The 21,207-nt window shown below is 43.5% G+C and overlaps 3 protein-coding genes across 4 annotated transcripts; 2 read left to right on the top strand and 1 right to left on the bottom strand.

The window, feature by feature from the left end:
* Positions 1–72: 72 nt before the first annotated feature.
* On the bottom strand, positions 73–13,772 carry LOC123482137 (sorcin-like). The gene is made up of 8 exons (XM_045208661.1): positions 13,619–13,772; positions 12,695–12,805; positions 12,485–12,554; positions 12,298–12,341; positions 11,828–11,975; positions 819–932; positions 659–717; positions 73–528 (listed from the first exon to the last, which is right to left on the bottom strand). The coding sequence occupies exons 1-8, from the start codon at positions 13,664–13,666 to the stop codon at positions 502–504; spliced, it is 621 nt and encodes a 206-aa protein (XP_045064596.1). The 5' UTR covers positions 13,667–13,772; the 3' UTR covers positions 73–501.
* A 722-nt stretch (positions 13,773–14,494) lies between these two features.
* Positions 14,495–16,347, top strand: LOC123482095. Of its 2 annotated transcripts, none has more exons than XR_006657538.1 (4): positions 14,495–14,865; positions 15,074–15,835; positions 15,945–16,026; positions 16,136–16,347. XR_006657538.1 is itself a non-coding variant. In XM_045208396.1 (4 exons), the coding sequence occupies exons 1-4, from the start codon at positions 14,682–14,684 to the stop codon at positions 16,206–16,208; spliced, it is 651 nt and encodes a 216-aa protein (XP_045064331.1). In that variant the 5' UTR covers positions 14,496–14,681; the 3' UTR covers positions 16,209–16,347. The 2 variants fall into 2 exon arrangements, 1 of the variants encoding a protein (XP_045064331.1); XM_045208396.1 differs by having other exon boundaries at positions 14,496–14,865; positions 15,524–15,835.
* A 660-nt stretch (positions 16,348–17,007) lies between these two features.
* LOC121570659 (U11/U12 small nuclear ribonucleoprotein 48 kDa protein) lies at positions 17,008–21,207 on the top strand. Its single transcript, XM_045208395.1, has 9 exons — positions 17,008–17,281; positions 18,515–18,628; positions 18,921–18,981; positions 19,114–19,194; positions 19,866–20,051; positions 20,168–20,289; positions 20,391–20,491; positions 20,610–20,789; positions 20,982–21,207. The coding sequence occupies exons 1-9, from the start codon at positions 17,132–17,134 to the stop codon at positions 21,055–21,057; spliced, it is 1,071 nt and encodes a 356-aa protein (XP_045064330.1). The 5' UTR covers positions 17,008–17,131; the 3' UTR covers positions 21,058–21,207.

The raw sequence follows: 21,207 nt of genomic DNA, 5'->3' as shown, positions 1-21,207 counted from the left end.
GTGAAATGCTGATAATACTCACTACATTTTCCTGAACTGTCCCCAAGACCTAATAAGAAAACAACCATCATCGGAGGTGTATTCCACACATATATGGGCGCGTTTATTACTCTCTTTCACATACAGAGAAGATTTCTCGCAGCTATAGTTAATTTTGCACAGCACCAGGCACTCTTTGGGATATCTTGATTAGCATGATGAATAGTAAAGACTTTCAACAGTGACATAACATACAGTGGTGACATGGGTTTATAGGCACACCTAGTGGTTATAGTTTGCTAATATTCCAGTTTCCTATGGTAATGTTATGATTTTATAGTAACTTCCTATTTCAAAACCATTAATGTGGAATGTGACAATTAGGTTTTAGTCATGTTTGTATAAAAGCAATCAAAACAATAAAGTGATTTGTGAGTATCAAAAATACATGTCAGGAAAGAATTAACATGCTAAATTTTTCAGATTATGGTATGAGTCCAAAAAAAAATCTGCTCTGTCTCTTCATGTGCACATCGTGCACTGGATGAACTGAGAGTGAGAAAGAGAGTGAGAGCGAGAGAGAGAGAAAGAGAAAGAGATTATAATACTTTACATTTAAACCGGGGCGATTTACAGTGCATACAAAAAGGAAGAGGATATGAAAAAAAAAAAGACTTACATCATCGTATGGAAATGTGGCCATTCCCTGTCCAGCTTGGTCCCGCTTCCGGAACAAATCTGTAGCAAACATACAGATATAATGGTCAAACAATGATAAAAAACAACACATACAACAGTCATACTGATAATGGACAAACTGATTAAAACAGTCCACTCACCAGTCAGGGTTCTGAGTTTTACACAACAAGCTACGTAGTCATCAAAGGTGATCTTCCCCTGAGAACTGAATCTCTTGATGATGCCGTTCATGGCTTGTGGGCTCAGCCTGTAGCCTGTAACACACAAACATACATGTCAAATTAACATTTCTCTCTCATATTGACTCTATTGATCATCACTTATTGTGTACACACATACAGCGGGCTCCAAAATTACTGGCACCCCTGACTGGCAATGCACAAACAATACTTTAAAAAATATAAACAATATAATTTTTGAGATAAACTCAAAATACCAACATGTGAGAAATACTGTACTTTATTAATGTTTCAATGGAACCAACCAAAATACCAAAATAAATGTCACCAAAATCAAGGTTTCATAATTATTGGCACTCCTCATTTAGTACTTAGTGCAACCACCTCTGGCAAGGATAACAGCATGGAGTCTTTTCCTGTAATGTTTGACAAGGTTAAGGAACACATTTGGAGGGATTTTGGACCATTCCTCTATGCAGATCCTTTCAAGATCCTTCACATTCTTGGGTTTGTGCTTATCAACTGCCCTCTTCAACTCAGCCCACAGATTTTCGATTGGATTGAAGTCCAGTGACTGAGATGGCCATGGCAGAACATTGATTTTGTTGTCACATAACCATTTATGTGTTGATCTTGAGGTATGTTTTGGGTCATTGTCTTGTTGGAAAGTCCACCTACGGCTAAGTCCCAGCCTTCTGGCAGAGGCAACCAGATTGTCAGCCAAAATTGCCTGATACTTGGTGGAATTCATTATGCCATCAGTCTTAACCAGTGCTCCTGGACCTCTGGAATTAAAACAGCCCCACCATGCAGTGGCGGTTTTACACGGAGGCCGGGGGAGGCCCGTGCCTCCCTGGAAATGTCCCTGGCCACCCCTGTGGCCCCCCCGTGCTGACCAAATAAAAAATTATGAATTTATAACTATTTTACACGCGAGCGCCAAAAGCGGAACTAATGCAACGCTCTACACGGCAACGTTCTACACGGGTAAATTAGAGTGGCGCACCCAAAAACTGTATCCTGCCATCTGCCTGCCTGCCACGTGTGGTGCTGCTTCGGTGAATGAGAGCTCAGCAACTACTATTTGCGAGAGGAGCTACGATTTGCAGGAGTCGAAGGTAAGAAAAACGATTTAATATCATAAGTGACTTGTTGTTCTTGCACATAGCCTACATGTTCCTTTTGTTCCTCACACATAAATCAAATCAAGTTTTTAAATGTCTGGTCTCGATTTGTTTAGAAATGTAATCATATCTAAGCAAACTCATCGAAGCAGAAGCAAATATCCAAATGTTAGTAGGCTATCCTTGCTAGGTCTACACAATGTTGTGATGTTAACCACGTAACTTCATCCGTCTTGGCTGTTGCATCGCGATAACAAATACATTTTTAGTAAAGTAATCAACAGGTTATCTGCCAGTGTTAAGTAGGGAGGGATGGTTAGGTAACAAAATGTAATGCATGCCCCTACGTTTTTTCTTCTTCTAATAGTTATCATGAAACGAGGAAGGGACATAAAGTCATTTTTTGCCCCAGCAAACAAAAAAGTGAGAGAAACAAATCGAGGTTTTGAGAAAGTTAAGGAAGAGGGAGAGCCAGCATGTGATGAAAGTGAGGGGTCTGACAAAGAGAGGGAAATTCCAGAGGGTGAGGAGGATGAAGAAGAGGGTGAGGAGGATGAAGAAGAGGGTGAGGAGAATGAAGAAGAGGGCGAGGAGAATGAAGAAGAGGGTGAGAAGCATGAAGAAGAAAGCATACAGGGACAGAGAGATGAACAGCCAGAGGGACAGCAAGTGGATCCATGTGGATCAAGTACTGCACCATCAGGTTTGTGATGAGGAAGGTTCTTACTATTTGCAAAGCAATGCAATTACAATGTAATGGTAGGCCTGCTGGGTGTCCTTAAAATGCTGCTTTCTGCTGTTAATTCTTTTTTGTGTCAATATGGCTCTGTTTTTTTTTTAAGTAAATACTTTGCCTACATTTTGAAATACATGCAGATATACAGTAAATAAATGTTGTAGTTGTGCCCTATGTTTACTGTCCATCTTCTTCAGATATCAGCAAGTCTAAGTATGACGTACCAGTACAGCCGAACTTGAAGATATTCCCAACCACACTGATGGGGGACAGAAGACGAAGCTTCAGACCAAACTGGTACACTACTCATCCATGGCTTGAGTATTCTGTAATGACGGACTCTACATGTTGCTATGCATGTAGACATTTTAGCACACCAAATGCCCCAGACACCGTTTTTGTTTCAACACCTGGTTTTACAAACTGGAAAAAGGCAACTATGAGAAATGCAGGGTTTTCACTACATGCAAAGTCTGAACGACACAAGTGTGCAATGATCGCATGGAGGGATTATCAAAGAGCTGTTAGAACTGACGCAACACTAACAGATCTCCTTGACAAAGAACACACTAAACAAGTACAAGAAAATCAGGCATACATTAAAACAGTTGGGGAAGTGCTGTTGCTTACAGCTACACAAAACATAGCACAAAGAGGACATGATGAATCTGAAGGGTCCACTAACAAAGGAAACTTTAGGGAAATTCTTAACACAGTTGCTAACCACGACCAACTTGTTAAGAGAAGATTAACTTCCATTCACAATGCAAAGTACACAAGCAAGATCATCCAGAATGAGGTTTTGGGTTGTTTGGCAGAAATGGTTCGGTCTGAAATCATAGAAGAAGTGAAGAAAAGTGAGGTTTTTAGCGTCATGGCAGATGAAACAAAGGATATTTCAAAAAAAGAACAGATGTCCTTCACACTCAGGTACTATTACAATGGGGCCATTAAGGAGAGTTTTCTCCATTTTGAATCTGCAGAGAGGTTAGATGCAGCAGGGCTTACTGGAAAAATAGTACACTTACTGGAACGTTATGGCCTGGACTACAAAAATAACCTCGTAGGCCAAGCGTACGATGGCGCTGCCGTTATGAGCGGTAAGCATTCAGGGGTTCAGGCAAGGATCAAAGAACAGGCTAAATTTGCCTTCTACGTCCATTGTAGTGCTCATTGTCTGAATTTAGTGTTAGTTGATGTAGTCAAAAGTGTCCCAGAAACGGAGGAGTTTTTTTCTTTGTTACAGAGTCTTTATATGTTTACTTCTTCCTCATATGTGCACCCAAAATGGCTGTCTCTCCAAAGAGAAATGTATGGCAGAACCAGAGAGCTGCAACGTTTAAGCGACACACGTTGGTCATGCCGATTTCTAGCCCTACGTAATATCATGGACACTCTACCTGCCCTTAAACGACTACTGCAAGAGATTGCTCAAGAACGTCATGGTGAAAGAACTGTTGAGGCCCGAGGTCTTCTTGCTCAAATTGACCTAGAATTTGTTGTGCATCTTGTTACTCTGCGTAAGTTGTTTGGGGAGACAAAGCTATTGTCTGACATGTTACAGTCACAAACTGTTGATCTGTCAAGTGCTGTTGACTTAGTAAATGCTTTAGTCCTGACATTGAAAGACCACAGGCAGGAGTCTTTCTTTGATGAGTTGTGGGATGAAGCATTGAATATTTGTGAGCAGTGTGATTCTGCAACAAGGTCAGTGGCGAAACGTCAGAAAATGCTGAGCTCTAGACTCAGTGGCTACTGCACGCTAAGCACTGTTGGTCAGAGGGAGGTAGAACGTGACAAAGATATGTTTCTCACATCATTTTTCTATCCTGTAATTGACAGCATGCTCAATGAGTTGAACAGACGTTTCTCCAATACAAACTGTGAGCTCATGAGAAGCATACAGTCTCTCAGTCCCCAGAGTGATACCTTTTTAAAGGAGAGCAATGTTTTTTCATTTGGCCGTTTGTATAATGCAGACATTGATGATTTAGGGCATGAGCTCCATCAATTTAAGAGAGTTTTGGACAGAAAAATACAGAGTGGTGAAGTCAAAAGCCATGCAGTACAGTTGAGCTGGTTTGTTTTATTGAGCCATACAGGGAAGTTTTCTTTGAGCTCTTTAGACTGTGCAAGATTGCTGTAACCCTTCCTGTAAGCTCAGCCTCTTGCGAACGCAGTTTCTCCACACTGAAACTGATAAAAACCTTCCCTGCGGTCCACCACTAGTGATGAGAGACTCAGTGATCTTGGTGTCCTGAGCATAGAGTCCAGAAGGGCCAAGGCTCTGGATCTTGATGTATTTGTGGACCGTTTTGCCAGACAGCACAACCGCCGTATCCTGTTGCTGTAGTGTATCTATATGATATATACGCTAGTAGCGTATGAGTGCCGCTGTGAGGAAAAAGAGATATAATGAACAATAAAACAACAAGCTTGAGCTTCTTAAGACACGGTGGGTTTATCTGTTCTCAATACCACCGGTAAAATGAATGGAGTTAGTCTGGTGTCCACATGAAGTTACGTGTGTAGACAAAGAGTCTGGTGTCCATATGAAGTTACATGTGTAGACAAAGACAGTCTGGTGTCCACATGAAGTTACATGTGTCTACTTAGATGAACCCACCTTGTCTTAAGAAGCTGAAGCTTGTTTTATTTTTCATTTTACATCATCTATCTTTTTTTCCTCACAGTACCAGTAGTTCCACACACTACTAGAGTGTATGTATGTTTGTATGTATTGTGACGTCACGAGAGGCTACACAGCTTTCAGCGGGATTGCTCAAGTAGTGCAAGGAGACAAGGTTCAAACAAAACAAGGATTTTATTATAGGTCTTGGGAAATTAACGAAAATATAACAAAATTCTGTTCTCTTGTGGCTCTTTAAGGGTTAACAGTTCAGGGATGTCTCTTCCACATCCAAAATCATAATTCTCACTCGCTCAGATAACTTTTCCCCAGCCTTACTGTAGTCCACGTTGCAGCTAGTGGCCAACCCAGCAAAAAAGTCCTTCCAAATGTCTCTCACGTATTTCCACAGGTGCATATATCCAAAGGTGAGTTTTTCCCAAAGGTAAGTATCTCCAAATCCTTATATTCCTCATGGAAGTGGACGTGCAGCACTCTTGTCCTCCAGAGAGCCCAGGTTGGAGACTGTGTCTCTTCCCTTCCCCAACCTTCAGCTCATCAGCTCCTCATTTGTTTCAGCTGCGTGGGAAGATTGGCCATAGAGGGGTGGAGTTCCCGACCATACCAGCAGATGGAGCCATAGCTGTCTGGGTTTGCAGCCACCTCAGGGGGATGTAACGTCCCTCCAGGACACAGCCTCTCGTGACATCACACATCCCCCTCCTCGGGACCGACGTCCTCGTCGGGGTAAAGGCAGCGAAGAAGGCATCACGCCGGGAGAGGGCGTCCCGCATTGCCGTGGTGCTTGCCAGCCCTGTGGACAACAGAAAAGTTAAACGGTTGCAAGCTCAAAAACCATCTGGTTACTCTACTGTTTGATTCCTTGTTCTTGGCCATCCACTGCAGAGGGGCGTGATCAGATACCACCATGAAACTTCGGCCCAGGAGATAGAACCGAAGGGACTCCAGGGCCCAGACTACAGCCAGACATTCTTTCTCCACCGTTGAATAGTTCTTCTCTCTTGGAAGTAACTTTCTGCTTAGGTAGAGAATGGGATGTTCTTCACCGTCATGTGCCTGGGTGAGGACAGCACCCAGACCCACCTCCGAAGCATCCGCTTGGACAATGAATTCCTTCTTGAAGTCTGGTGCCACCAGGATCGGACTGGAGCAGAGTGCTCGCTTCAGGTTGAGGAAAGCCGCCTCCGCCGCAGGGTTCCACTTCACCATCATTCGTGAGTGGCGTTTGGTCGTCAGCTCCGTCAACGGTGCAGCTATGGTAGCAAAATCTGCAATAAAGCGTCTATAGTAGCCAGCGAGGCCCAAAAATGACCTTACTTGCTTCTTGGTGATGGGCTGCGGCCAGTCCTGTATGGCCCGCAGTTTGGCTTCCTGTGGTTTGACCAACCCCCGCCCAATGGTGTACCCCAGGTAGTTTGTCTCACTGAAGGCCAGCTTGCACTTCTTCGGGTTTGCCGTGAGCCCTGCTTCCCTGAGCGAATCCAGCACCGCTTGTACCCGGGGTATGTGGCTGGCCCAATCCGGACTTTGTATAACAACATCATCCAAATAAGCCGCTGTGCACTCTTGTGGGGCGCAAGGACTCGATCCATCAGGCGTTGGAACGTGGCAGGTGCCCCGTGGAGACCAAACGGAAGTCGGGTATACTGGTAGAGCCCCTCCGGGGTGGCAAAGGCTGTCTTCTCCTTAGACGCCGGGGTCAGGGGCACCTGCCAGTAGCCTTTGTGAGATCAAGAGTGGTTAGGAAACGAGCATGCCCCAAGGAGTCTATTAAATCATCGACACGAGGCATTGGGTATGCATCAAATTCAGACACTTCATTCAACTTTCGATAGTCATTACAAAATCGTACTGAACCGTCTGGCTTGGGAACTAGTACGATGGGACTTGCCCAGGCACTGTGGGACTCTTCGATTACTCCCAACTCCCCGCATCTTCCTTACCTCCTTCTGTATAACCACTTTACGAGCCTCTGGCACGCGGTACGGGCGCTGGTTTACCGTTCGGCCAGGCATGGTGCGGATCTCATGTTGGACCACCTCTGTGTGACCGGGAAGGGAGGAGAAGACATCCTGGTTCTGCTCCACGAGTTCCAGGGCCATCTGTCGTTGATGTGGGGACAGATTTGGACCCAGCTGAACCTCTTCTCGCGCCGGTTCCTTGGTCTCTGTGGGGGTAGACAGCTGAACAGCGCCTCTCTGGCGTGCCACTTCTTTAAAAGGTTAACATGATAAATCTGCTCAGTTTTTCTTTTATCTGGTTGCCTCACCTTGTAGTTTACTTCTCCCATGCGTTCAATGACCTCATATGGTCCTTGCCAGGTTGCCAGGAATTTACACTCAACGGTTGGCACCAGGACCAGCACTCTGTCCCCCGGCTTAAACTCCCTGGGTTGAGCAGATCTGTTGTAGGAGGCTTGCTGTTGCCGCTGACTGGCCTCCAGGTGTTCCCGCATCATGGGATAGATGGCCTTCATTCTCTCCCTCATAGCCCCGACATGGTCGATCAGTGTCCGCTGTTGGCATGGCTGCTCCTCCCAGGCCTCCTTGGCGATGTCGAGCAGTCCTCTGGGTCTGTAGGAAAGCAAGAGCTCAAAGGGTGAAAAACCAGTAGAAGACTGAGGTACCTCTCTCACCGCAAATAATATGTAGGGTAACAGCTGATCCCAGTTGCGCCCATCTTCCCCTACCGCTTTCCGCAGCATGGATTTTAGTGTTTTGTTAAAACGTTCGACTAGGCCATCTGTCTGGGGGTGGTAGACCGAGGTTCTCAGCTGTTTGATTTTCAGTAAAGCACAGAGTTCTTTCATCACCCTGGACATGAATGGAGTCCCTTGGTCCGTCAATATCTCTTTTGGGATTCCCAGACTAGTTGAGAGACGGAACAGCTCCTTGGCGATTTGTCTGGATGTAGCCTTCCTCAGCGGAATGGCCTCCGGGTACCGGGATGCATAGTCCATATCTGCTGAGGATCTCAGACTTCAGGGCATCATAGTCAGTAACCTGGTCAGGGCCCAGGTCCCGGACAGCATTCAGCGCTTCCCCGGTTAGAAAGGGGGCTAACAGACCAACCCACTGTTGCTTGGGCCAGGCTTCCCTAGTGGCCGTGGCCTCAAATGCATGCAGGTATGCCTCAATGTCATCGGTAGCTCCCATCTTAGATATAAAGTCACTTGCCTTTATTGGGCGGGTATTTTGGACCACCCTCTGTCTCTGCAACTGCAATTCCTCTGCCTTCAGAAGGTTGGCTTTCTTTTGCTCCTCCAAGAGAGCCACGTTTGCTTGCCTCTGGGCTTGCTGGCCAGCAACAAGGGCTTTCAATATGTCCTCCATTTCAGTCGGGCGGGGAGCCTACGGCCAACTTGGAAAACTGGGTGATCAAACCTTCGGTATCCTCCTCTGACATGCACTATTAACGCTTGAGCGTACCCGTATTCTCCACCATCTGTGACGTCACGAGAGGCTACACAGCTTTCAGCGGGATTGCTCAAGTAGTGCAAGGAGACAAGGTTCAAACAAAACAAGGATTTTATTATAGGTCTTGGGAAATTAACGAAAATATAACAAAATTCTGTTCTCTTGTGGCTCTTTAAGGGTTAACAGTTCAGGGATGTCTCTTCCACATCCAAAATCATAATTCTCACTCGCTCAGATAACTTTTCCCCAGCCTTACTGTAGTCCACGTTGCAGCTAGTGGCCAACCCAGCAAAAAGTCCTTCCAAATGTCTCTCACGTATTTCCACAGGTGCATATATCCAAAGGTGAGTTTTTCCCAAAGGTAAGTATCTCCAAATCCTTATATTCCTCATGGAAGTGGACGTGCAGCACTCTTGTCCTCCAGAGAGGCCAGGTTGGAGACTGTGTCTCTTCCCTTCCCCAACCTTCAGCTCATCAGCTCCTCATTTGTTTCAGCTGCGTGGGAAGATTGGCCATAGAGGGGTGGAGTTCCCGACCATACCAGCAGATGGAGCCATAGCTGTCTGGGTTTGCAGCCACCTCAGGGGGATGTAACGTCCCTCCAGGACACAGCCTCTCTACTCACTATCTATCTCTATCTCATCCTCTCTCATTTTCACTCCATTCTGCTCCTCTCTCTCTCTCTCTCTCTCTCTCTCTCTCTCTCTCTCTCTCTCTCTCTCTCTCTCTCTCTCTCTCTCTCTCTCTCTCTCTCTCTCTCTCTCTCTCTCTCTCTCTCTCTCTCTCTCTCTCTCTCTCTCTCTCTCTCTCTCTCTCTCTCTCTCTCTCTCTCTCTCTCTCTCTCTCTCTCTCTCTCTCTCTCTCTCTCTCTCTCTCTCTCTCTCAAACATCTATGTACTACAAATCTTCAAGCTCCACAGATGTTTTATGGCATCCACTAAACCTCTTTAGATATTTGTAAATTATACAGTGTGATACCTTTCAACGAAAGTTTATTTTATTTTTTACCAACTATGATTTTTCCTTTTGAAAACAAGCAAAGCAAGAAAAAAAGAAACAAAATCACTCCAATCATTGCACACTTGTGTCGTTCAGACTTTGCAGGTCCAGCTTTGACATGATGATCTAACTAACACTAATATTGTAACTAATATTGTAACTGAAATATGTATGATCCTATGATGAGCGATTGCTTACTTCCCTTTCACTCTTAAAAAATTACTGAAAAAAAATGTGTATAAAAGGTATATGTAGTATATGTTTGTTTAGTGAGCATTCATGCTGTCATTTTTTCCTAATGTGAACTATGGTGGAAATGTGCTGTCCTAAATGGACTTGCCCATATATGTTGTAAAGCCTTTTTTTGTACACCTGCTCATCAACTGACAGTGAAGTACACAAAGACACAGACACACACACACACACAGACACCTGTAATATTCTTGTTTTCATGTTGTTGCTGATATCCATCAGTGTTGTTCATATTGCTACATTGTGTTGACATGATTGTTGCTTTTAAACGAATGTTAACTTAATGTTTATTGTCTGCATCCTATTGGACTACTGGATGTTAATGTGTAACACGTTTCCCTGTTTATGTGCTTTAGCAATACTGTATGTCAATATGGTCATGCTAGTAAAGCCTCTTTGAATTGAATTTCTTTTCTGATTTGGTTTATTTTACCTAAATGGATACAGGGTAGTGTGTTTTGTTTATAAATCACTCAGAAAGTTTTCTTTCTTAAAACAAAATGTGGAATCAACTGTCCACAGTAGTGGGGCTTCCATAAATAGGAAATGGCACATTGTTGTACCCTTTGTTGTATCCTGGAGTTTTGTTCACATTGAATATGAACCCTGTATTTGTACCCTGTACTTTTAATTTTTTTTAATTTATTTATTTTTTCATTTTTATGGCACTATCTCTCTTGCATCTGCACTCTTGTACAAAATACGTGTTATAATAAATGTCATATGATTTTAAAGTAAAATAAAGTTTATAATCTTTGAATATCATGTGTTGCCAGTTTTTTTATGTGTGCCCCCCTGATTAAACACTGGCCCCTCCTTGGCCCCCCTAGTAAAATGTATCTAGAACCGCCACTGCCACCATGATATTTCACCATGGCTATGAGGTGCTTCTCCTTGTATGCATCTCTGTTTCGACGCCAAACATGCCGATGCTGTATCTGACCAAAACGTTCAATTTGGGTCTCATCTGACCAGAGCACCTTCTTCCAGTCATAATTTAAATTATGTTTGGCAAACTCCAAGCGCTTGCGTCTGTGTCTTGGGGTCAGAAAGGGCTTTCTTCTGGCAACCCTTCCAAAGAGCCTATGGTTGTGGAGGTGGCGTCTGATGGTGCTTTGTGAAACCCCAAGACGCCACCAAGGCCTGCAATTCTTTCACAGTGATTCTTGGGGATTTTGTTGCTTCTCTCACCATCCTCCTCCCTATCCTGGGGGGCAAAATGCATTTGCATCCTCTGCCCGTTAGGTTTTCAACGGTTCCATATCTTTTAATTTTTTAAATAATTGCCCTGACAGTGCTCAGTGGTATATTACATTGTTTGTGGATCTTCTTGTAGCCATTACCAGATTTATGAAGGTCTACGACCATCTGTCTCTTTTGAACTGCCAGTTTTTTTCTTTTCTTCATGGTGTTGGATGACAAAGAGCTTTTGCATGCGTGTTACCTCATTTTTATACCCTAGTGAAACAAGAAGTGATGTAATGGCTCAATATAGTTCCTTAAGGCTTAGATAAACTTAAATAAGTGGAATTTAATTCCTGGTTTAATTTTGGTAGATGTTATTTACAATAATCTTTAAGGGTGCCATTAATTGTGAAACAATGATTTGGAGGACATTGATTTTTTATTAAATCAATAAATGATTTTGCTGGGTTCCATTGGAACATTAATATAGTACAGTATTTCTGTATGTTTATACTTTTTTAAGTATTGTTTGTGCATTGCCAGTCAGGGGTACCAGTAATTTTGGAGCCCACTGTATAAACAAATACACCCTTTGTGCTTGTACGTACCCATAGAAGTGACTGCCTGGTGCATCTCCTGGGGGTCCACGGTCCCACTCTGGTCACGGTCAATGGACATGAAGTGTTGTTTCCAGCCGTTGAGCACTGTCCACAGCTCCTTGAACTCATTGAAGCCCATAGTACAGGACATGTCTCTCTGAGGGGTTGCTTCAGTCAAGGAACAGAAACAGCAGTGACCTCGCAACCTTACCTCTAACCTCAAACATGAATATAGACGGCTAAAGGTTTTCTGAATAATTTCAATGTCCTGATTTTATTGTCCTGATTTATCTAGTAGTTTTTTTTCAAATTCAAGACATTGCTGTGGAACACAATGTAAGAGGACTTTCTGCAAACTCTCAGCGCACAAAACACTGTCACTTATGCATATTCCACCTCATATTATTGTACTGGTAGCTAGTGTGACCATAGTATTTTAACAACCCGTGTGTCTGTACTGACTGGTTAGTCAAGGATACATCCAGCATGTTGATCATCAGTCTGCAGGTCTCCAGGTTAAAAGCTGTCGGAGATAAGATAACAGTTAATCAAACCACAGTCAGCGCTCCATATAGTATAAAGAATAGAATTAAACAAAATATTGCATTGAAAAATGGCTGGGAATTAGTGGTTCCCTTCGGTCTTGTACATGGTGTTAACTCTTACGTTTGTAGCCACCAGAGAAGTTAGCCTGTGTGAGGCATTGCTGGAGCTCTTCCGCTGATATGTGCCCGTCCTTCCAATGTCAAAAGATGGAGGGGAAAAAATACTTATTGAGACCGAAACAATGCTTTACATTTTTAGACTACAGTATGCTGTTTTGACTGTGTTGAGATTAGCAGATAGCTTAATATGTTAATCTATAAGCCTTATTACCTGGCCTGCAACAGCAGCAAAAAATCCATAGAGAGGGTCTTGCTGCTGACCAGGGTATCCACCAAAACCAGGGCCACCAGGAGGGTGGCCACCAGCAGGGGCACCTCCATACTGTGAGACAGACAATGATTTAGAGAGAGACAGACAATGATTTAGAGAGAGAGAGAGAGAGAACAGTAAACACTATAAGGTTACTATGAAACAGTTAGTGACAACATAGGTCAGGTGCCATGCAAGTGAACATCCCAATGACCCACCTAACCAATAGCCTATAGACAACAGATAATCATGTCTCAAATCAGTGCATTGCCAACTTGCTCTGCAGAGGTCAAGGGGCTGAGAATGATTTCATATAGATTGTTTATTGCAATCAGTAGGTGTCAAACTGTACTTCGGCCAGCAACAACAAGACAGCGAGTCCCAGCTATTACGTGAACCTGACCATTCCCAGGGTTGGGTGATATGAGTCAATCCAAAACCAGTATTTCCATCGATTTACACGCTACTGAACTGATTATACAAAGTGTAGGCCCTATAATCCATCATAGTATAGATAATATTGTAACATTTGCCCTTCGTGTAACCTTTTGATCAACTCAGATTGTTACATTGTAAGAGAGTCTCTGTTGTATCGAGCAAGGCCATCAAGTTTCTTCGTCTCCCGGAGCAGAGGCGAAAGCGCATCAAGCATAAAATGCCTACTACGACTTGCCCACGGCAGCGATTCATTGGCAGGCAGGCCTACAAATTGTATTAGATACAACAAATAGTCGACTGTATTCGGAAAACACTGTGCAATATACGCTTGTTATATTATGTAGGATATTATGCCCATTTGCAGTTCTACTTCCGGACAACTAAGCGTTCCTACCCATACCCATTTATCTTCATATTTGTGTAGAAGAAACGTGTCTAAGATCTTACCCCTCCAGGGTATCCGCCTGCGGGAGCACCATATCCCGGATAACTCATTTCTATGAATTAAAAGAATAACACTGTGATAGCAACTGGCAATAAATAATCCCCTTCCCTGACTTGCCCTGCCCTGCCCTGCTTTACACAAGGGGAGTGTCGGATGTCCTGCTTTACAATAAGCAATGGGAGGGATTCATTTGAGTTTTAGGCTGTTGTCTTTGGGAACCTTTATTTGGAGTAAAAGAGTAGATGTAGTTGAACAAAAGTCAAAGTATAAACGTTTACCAGAGTATGTTTTGTTCAAATGAAATTAACACTCGAGGAAGTAAATGGTATATTCCAGGCACCATTCCAGTGTTCTGTTTCATTGACGTTCATCATCTCTAAAACCCGAGGTCAGCGCACTATTCCCTGATTGGCCTTGCATTAACATGTGACCGGCTGCCTGCCAATCATGTGATAATAAAACTTGTCAACGAAGATAAATGCAACGCTGACTGCATTTCTCAAAGTAATACAATAGATAGTAGTACTTATAGTAATAGATTTGCATAGTGCCGACTTTAAAAATAATTTTTACACAAGTGAATATGATGCCAAATTGTGAATTGTCTCAATTGTTACTGTCTTACTATTGTGCTAAACAACATTATTTTCACCAGGCCAGCCATTGCATCGTGTATTGTATTTTGTGTATATGCGTGAGTGTGCACATGTTCCTAATGCTACTGCACAGCATTAACTGTCCCAAAGGCTAATAATGTTGTATTGAATTTGTGTTGTGTTGTAATACAGTAAGACCACCAAGAGTCATCATTACACAAGATCAGAAACACTTGTGTCAGAACCATTGTGGTGCACTTCCTTTCTGAACAGGAAACACTGAATCGTGCCTCCACTGAAAAGCTGTTCTGCAGCTGATCGGATCAGAGGGCACTGCTGCGGAGCCCATGCAGCTCCAGTCCATGGAAAAACCTGGCTCATCTCTAGCCTATAGACCTGCTATCAGCAAGTAGGGAATCAAACACACATAGTGATTCTTCTTTGCCTTGGTGTAGAAGCTCTGATTGAGATGTATGGACAGAACCCTAACTGGTTGTGGTCGAGCGGGGCGCCTCTACGCCACCACAGGCACCTGGGCAGACTTGGCTCAGCAACCCTGAGGCAATGGGAGGATGAGGAGGAGGAAGAAGGAAAAGAGGAAGAACATGCTATTTGGACCAGGGAGCATCCAGCAATCTGTTGCTATACTACAGGTAAGAGTGAAGTGTATTAGGTAACTGTGAGAGAATATTGCAGGCTCATTGCAACCCTGTTTTTCCTGTTTTACGTTTGTTTTCAAGTGGCATGCCTTGTTGTCTGCCTCTGTCTTAGGGTAAACAGGGTTTATGCTGGTTTGTATCAAATAACATGATGTATTCCCAATGCTTCTATTCTGGCTTTGCTTACCTACCACTCCCTCAGTGTTTGCCAGTGTGGGCGGATGACTTGTGACTAAGAGCCTTGCCCAAACTCAGCAGGGCCATTGGCAGGCCAAAGAGACAGCAGGACCAAACACGTGATACAACGACAGACTGCAACAGAACAGCACCCACCCTTCCATCCTACCTTATGTCATCTCTTCTCACCACACCTCACTATTATCGCTCCTCCATCTCTTCCCTTCCCCTCCTCTCTCAGCCTTCTATCTCCTCTCCTTACAACTCTTTATCCACTTTTCAGTCTTCATCTCCCCCATTCCCATGTCTTTGTATGCTCATTAAAGTGCTATCCAACATATAGACATAATGCCATTTGCTTGGTTTCTCCATTCACTTGAATCCCTTTAGACATCATAAATGGTATGAACAGAATAGCTTTTTGTCAAATGTTCTTAGGTTCTCTCCTTCTCTCCTTTGTCCCTTGTGTCTTCAGATGGCCATGGCCTCACCCAAGAGTGTGTTCAGAACCGCTGGGCTGGTACAGAGAGTCCCTTTGGCCCTGTCCACACAGACCTAGTTAGCATCCAAAGCCAGAGTGACACAAGGCAGGAGGCCCCTGAAATGTGGATGGATGTCCCCCCACACCTGCCCTCCTTGGGTGCTGCTGATGGAGAAGAATCATCCCAGCATTATTTAGGCAGTCATTGGGGGAGCCACAGGACAGAGGGCCATGGTTGTGTTTGTATGCATGGACCAAGAAGATATTGCCACAGTTGGGCTGGTTCCCCTCTCTTCAATTTCGGAGGTAAGTGTGTATGTGTCTGTTCATGTGAAAGAGGGTAATTATTCTCTATGATGATCCAGTATGGCTGCTATGTAGTATTTTCCTCTAATCAAATACTTCTGTTTCCCAGTGAGGAAGACAATAATGGTAGGAGTCGAGGTGGAAATAGTGGAGGAAGTAGCCTATGAGGACACAGAGACACTTGAAGTAATGTAAGTATTTAAATGATTCAAGGTCATTGTTAATTTACACATTGTTGACGCACATAAACATGAAGTAGGGCTATGCAGTAGCCTAATGTTTTTATGTATTTCTTTTTAGATCAGAAGGAGTGTATCCAAATTATTTGATGGAACCCATATTGCTGCACGATGACCAGCTTTCCCCCACCTAAACCAGCATTATTTCAAAAGTTGTTTGCAATTGAACTTTAACTGTGTTTTTAAATGTCAGCCTTGTCTTTTGAATGTCTTTTAAATGTATTTAAATGTAGTTTAAATATAAAAATGTATTTTACAATTTAATTATTTTTTACCCAATAAAATAAGAAAAACTTTGCTTGTTGTCTTGATTTGAACTTATAATGAAGATATATTATATGTAACTTCCAAGACCTTCTGACAGTCTACACCTGCTTTGTCCATCCAGTGCTCCGCTCAAGTATGGCACCCAGGTCTCACAGCCCACCAACACAACCAACTTCAGAAGATCCAATGACATGCAACCAAAATCATCATGGGCACAACCTACACCTCCTATGACTCTGAGTGCAATGACCTGGGCTTGCAGTCCTTGTAGTACCGCCGCACCCACCTCTGCTGATCCTTTGCCCAAAAACTTGCAAAATCCCAGCAACGAGTAGCTGCCTCAGATGAAAGGTCATGTCAGTGGCAGATCTACCCGATCCAGTCACAAACTGAACCTTCCCCCTACTCAGACTGACATATACTACAACAGCCCTATACCTTACTTTGTGAAACTGCTTAATGCTGCTTAACTGTAATATTGTATACTACATCTCATATGTTTTATTTGATTTACTTACTTACTTACGTAGGCCTATGTATGCTGCAATTCAGCTTTTAGCTGCAAATGTGTATAATAAAAAAATTAACCTTAAATATATAGATACTTCAATTACCAGAATGGCTTACGTCATCTACATGCGCCACACAGCCTACCGTAGTCAGAATGCGACAGTGGCGCTGAACAGTGTTCGAAAATCCCCATATCCAATATAGGTTGAACATTAACTAGGAAAATGTTAGGAAAAACCTTTTCAATGTAACACAATTTTGATTTTTGTTTGACTACGACATGTGCGACTCACCAGAAAATCAAACGCTCCAGGCTCGTCTGCGAAGTTTGGAAGAGTTGACCGAGTTCACCGAGAACTGCCATAGACAACTGAATGAGCTGTTGGAAACGCTGGGATGGAGACAGGACCTGGACAACGGCTCAGTTCAGGTAGGTAGGAAGCTAGTTAGCTATATTTTTTCAACTGCTCAGATTCCAGGGGTGGTTCACCTAGCCCTGAAAGCGCGGCGTCCTTTATAGGGCTAGTTTACACCAGAATCAATGTTTTCATGACGTTACCTGAGCTAATAATACATATTTAAAATGTGCACCATCTGTTGTGTATGTGTAATGTAATGATGTCATGTCATAGTATTGTGAAGACAGAGGATGAGTGGTTTGGGGCCATGAAGTCTACATTCCTTATGTCAAGGTAGATTAGTGGTTAAGAGCGTTGTGCCAGTAACCGAAAGGTTGCTGGTTCTAATCCCCGAGCCGACTAGGTGAAAAATCTGCCGATGTGCCCTTGAGCAAGGCACTTAACCCTAATTACTCCTGTAAGTCGCTCTGGATAAGAGCGTCTGCTAAATGACAAAAAAAATAAAAAAAAATTGTGATGTTTAGAATAGCATGAGTGATGGGCAGTATAGTGACTTGGGGGTAAGGGTGATGAACATCAAAGACAGGTAGTGCCCATGGAGACTTGCCAGGAGGAGGGTAATAAAGGGTATATAAGGTAGAGTGTCTTCTTTGTTCAAGTTAGTTCGTAACATCAAGGGCAAAGCTCTGGTCATTGTTGTAACGAACCCGGTACCGATCATTAAATATTTGCATTAACTTTCTACAAAGTGTCTCAGTATATCCTTGCATCCTTGATTCTTTGAACACCCGAGAAACTCATCATTACATTTACATTTACATTTAAGTCATTTAGCAGACGCTCTTATCCAGAGCGACTTACAGTTAGTGAATACATATTTTTTTTTATACTGGCCCCCCGTGGGAATCGAACCCACAACCCTGGCGTTGCAAACGCCATGCTCTATCAACTGAGCTACATCCCTGCCGGCCATTCCCTCCCCTACCCTGGACAACGCTGGGCCAATTGTGCGCCGCCCATGAGTCTCCCGGTCGCGGCCGGCTGCGACAGAGCCTGGATTCGAACCAGGATCTCTAGTAGCACAGTTAGCACTGCGATGCAGTGCCTTAGACCACTGCGCCACTCAGGAGCTGGTGTGTGCACGCGTACACACACATTTTTTATCATAACATGTAGTTAGTTCGATATAAGGCCTCCAAATGAATGGGAAAACCATAAATGATGGGCGATTCATTAAGTCTCCGTACACATGCATGCTACAACAAACAGAGAGGAGATTATAACTTGTAAATGTTCTTCCACAGGAGCCGATGGAGGTGTGCCCCTATGACCCGAACCACAGAGTGCCAAGCAGGAGCATGGAGAGACACAAAGCCACCTGCCAACTCAGCCAGATGGGCTACTCCCATGAGGAACAGGTTAAAGAGCTATACTGTATCACATACGCACTCACCACACACACATACTCAACTGAAATATCAACTGAGCCATCAACATCTTTTGATGTAGCTTGTCATTAGGGTAAGGAGTTATTCCGGACCATAGGGCTAGACCTAGAAAAACTGGACCCTATAACTAGAGCAGACCAAAGTTATTTCTGGTGAGGTCAAATGATCAGGAAAAACTATCCACCCTAATTATACAACAACCTTATCTGTTATTATGTTCTTAAAAGCTTTTATAAAAAGTTAACTCCTTTCCTTTCCCAAGGCTGAGATGTATGACCCCTCTGTGTGTTATGAGAATGCCAACATTACCAGCTTCACAATGGGTGAGTGTCACACTATTCCACTGCAAAGTGAATCTCAACTTAATGTAGTAGTCACAATTCCCTGAACTGACCCAGGGTGGGGGAGCCCACTGCTTGTCTCACATCTTTCTTTGTGTTCTGCCTCACCTGTAGACAAACACACACAACAACAAGTGATTCTTCAAGCAAGAGCAAGTGCACCACCAATTAGGACAGAGGGACTGTACAGCCAAAGTAAGATCATTACATCCCTACACTTGTGTTAGGTCACTGATAAAACCCTATGCTTGTATTCATGGCTATCAGCATTAGTTCGACTCTGTGGTAGACATGTCCCACAAAATATTTATGCTTTTATTCTGGAGAAGCAATTAATGGTCATTTCACCAAAGAGCAACCAATGGTACAATATTTTTTACGAAGTTCGTAGGTCTTCAGTGCCTTGCCCATGTCTAAAAAGGTCTCAATTAATATACATTAATTCATTATAAACACGGCTAAATATGGTGGCTGTTGTTTTTTCTTTTATTATATAGTTTCTTTGAGTTTGTCATCTGTATGTGTTCTGTGTTTTGTTTTCAGTGACAGGGGTGAGTAATAACAGGAGGTTCTTCCCTCGTTCAGGCTTACTGATTACGTGCAGTATCCTTTAATGCCATATCCTTTCAAACATGCTGCCTCTGTTGGCGGCATTACACACGTGCACGCGTACACACACATTTTCCCCGTACGTGTTGGGGAAAGTCATTTACTATTTTCTAACCCTTTCATACTGAAGGTGTGAGTGATCATCTCAATGTGTTCTTAAAAGCTTTTGAATTAGTGACTTGTCATGACTCTCTGTACTCTGTGTGATAGTGTTGTAGCATGTGAGTGTGTGTAAAGCCCTTTTCATTGTGCTGCAGGTGAATACTCCACAGACCCTTCAGAAGTTCCTCAGAACCACAAGCGAGCTATCTGTGACCTTACTATGGCAGACCGATTGGCTCTTTTCGATCACGTGACAAGGGAGGCCAGCCAACAGAAGGATCAAGCTGGAGCAACTAACAACGAGGACCTCTATGTTGATTTGGTGGCCAAGCTCAAAAAGGGTAGGCCTATAAACATTAACTATTGAGATCAGTAGGATGGTTTAAGCCAATTTTCCTATGAATTACTCCTCTAAAGCCATTCCACTGAGTCTGTTGTGTTTGTTTCTGTTCTCTAGGTAACGATCAGAACGAGCACAAGTCTCACCTGGAGCTGATGGCTGAGATGAGGGACTACAAGAGACGTCGGCAGTCTTACAGAGCCAAGAACGTACACAACACCAAGAAGTCCTACACTGAGGTGTGTGGGGATGTGACTGTTTCAATAGAATGTTAATGGCTGTACTTTACTTTGAGATGTGTGTGTGTTATATCTGGTTATGTTTTTCATGAATCGTGCAGGTGATTCGGGAGGTGATTAATGTCCACTCTGTTGAACTGTCCAGTCAGTGGAAAGAGGAGAGGAAGGAGGAGGTTAGAGAGTCCAAACATGCCCCTCACAGGTAATCCAACCATTGTCTTCTCACCTACGTGATGCCTCATACAAAATCCAATTAGTACTGTAATACTCATCTGAGGAGCATGTGGATTTAAAAAACCCGGGACCGTTTTGTCTCTCAGGAGAATGTCTGAGGACAGGCGCTCTGCCTCCACAGAGTCCCGCCAATCTCACGTCAGCTCCAGGGACGGACACGGCTCCCACCACAAACGCCACCGTAACACAGAGCGCAGCAAAGACCCCAGCCCAGAGCAGAGCCAGGAGCGCAGCCGAGAGAAGGAGAGCAAGAGGAAGAGAAAGAGGTGAGTCAGAGAGTAGTGGCTTGACTGAATATCATTCATTGTCTCATGCATTCACATCTGACAGTGTTTAATTGTATGAAGTCACCATCAAGGTTGTTTGCAGACATTCAGTGGTTGATGAATGCTTTGGCTGTATACATGTTTGATAGGTTTTTACCTGTTGGTGAATTGAATGTGTGTTGGCATTCACAGGGATTCCCGGTCCCCGGATGAGAGACCTCATGATCGAAAGAAGAAAAAGAAGAAGAAGAAAAAGGAAGAGAAGTGATTTTCAAGTTTAGTACCTTGGTTTAGAAAACCAGAGAGATTAGGTCAAGGAGCCAACCAAAGCTACGTTCCAATGTTCATAATAGCATACCACTTAGAATGCGTGCCTTCATACTATAGTGGCTTGCGAAAGTATTTTGTTGCCTTACAA

This window comes from Coregonus clupeaformis, chromosome 28 (assembly GCF_020615455.1).
Source record: "Coregonus clupeaformis isolate EN_2021a chromosome 28, ASM2061545v1, whole genome shotgun sequence".
In the NCBI taxonomy this organism is placed as follows: domain Eukaryota; kingdom Metazoa; phylum Chordata; class Actinopteri; order Salmoniformes; family Salmonidae; genus Coregonus; species Coregonus clupeaformis.
Note: the sequence above shows the minus strand (reverse complement) of the source record. Positions and strands in the feature narration are given on the sequence as shown.

What these genes read in the sequence shown, in the direction of transcription:
- LOC123482095 (XM_045208396.1), top strand. Translation starts at nt 14,682, where the DNA reads ATGTATGGACAGAACCCTAACTGGTTGTGGTCGAGCGGGGCGCCTCTA. An exon ending in CCCTCTCTTCAATTTCGGAG is followed by an intron (nt 15,836 to 15,944) that starts GTAAGTGTGTAT and finishes TCTGTTTCCCAG; the next exon opens with TGAGGAAGACAATAATGGTA. An exon ending in ACAGAGACACTTGAAGTAAT is followed by an intron (nt 16,027 to 16,135) that starts GTAAGTATTTAA and finishes ATTTCTTTTTAG; the next exon opens with ATCAGAAGGAGTGTATCCAA.
- LOC123482137 (XM_045208661.1), bottom strand. Translation starts at nt 13,666, where the DNA reads ATGAGTTATCCGGGATATGGTGCTCCCGCAGGCGGATACCCTGGAGGG. An exon ending in CAGGCGGATACCCTGGAGGG is followed by an intron (nt 12,806 to 13,618) that starts GTAAGATCTTAG and finishes TCTGTCTCACAG; the next exon opens with TATGGAGGTGCCCCTGCTGG. An exon ending in CCACATTTCCATACGATGAT is followed by an intron (nt 529 to 658) that starts GTAAGTCTTTTT and finishes TCTCACTCTCAG; the next exon opens with TTCATCCAGTGCACGATGTG.
- LOC121570659 (XM_045208395.1), top strand. Translation starts at nt 17,132, where the DNA reads ATGTGCGACTCACCAGAAAATCAAACGCTCCAGGCTCGTCTGCGAAGT. An exon ending in TGGACAACGGCTCAGTTCAG is followed by an intron (nt 17,282 to 18,514) that starts GTAGGTAGGAAG and finishes GTTCTTCCACAG; the next exon opens with GAGCCGATGGAGGTGTGCCC. An exon ending in AGCAAGAGGAAGAGAAAGAG is followed by an intron (nt 20,790 to 20,981) that starts GTGAGTCAGAGA and finishes TGGCATTCACAG; the next exon opens with GGATTCCCGGTCCCCGGATG.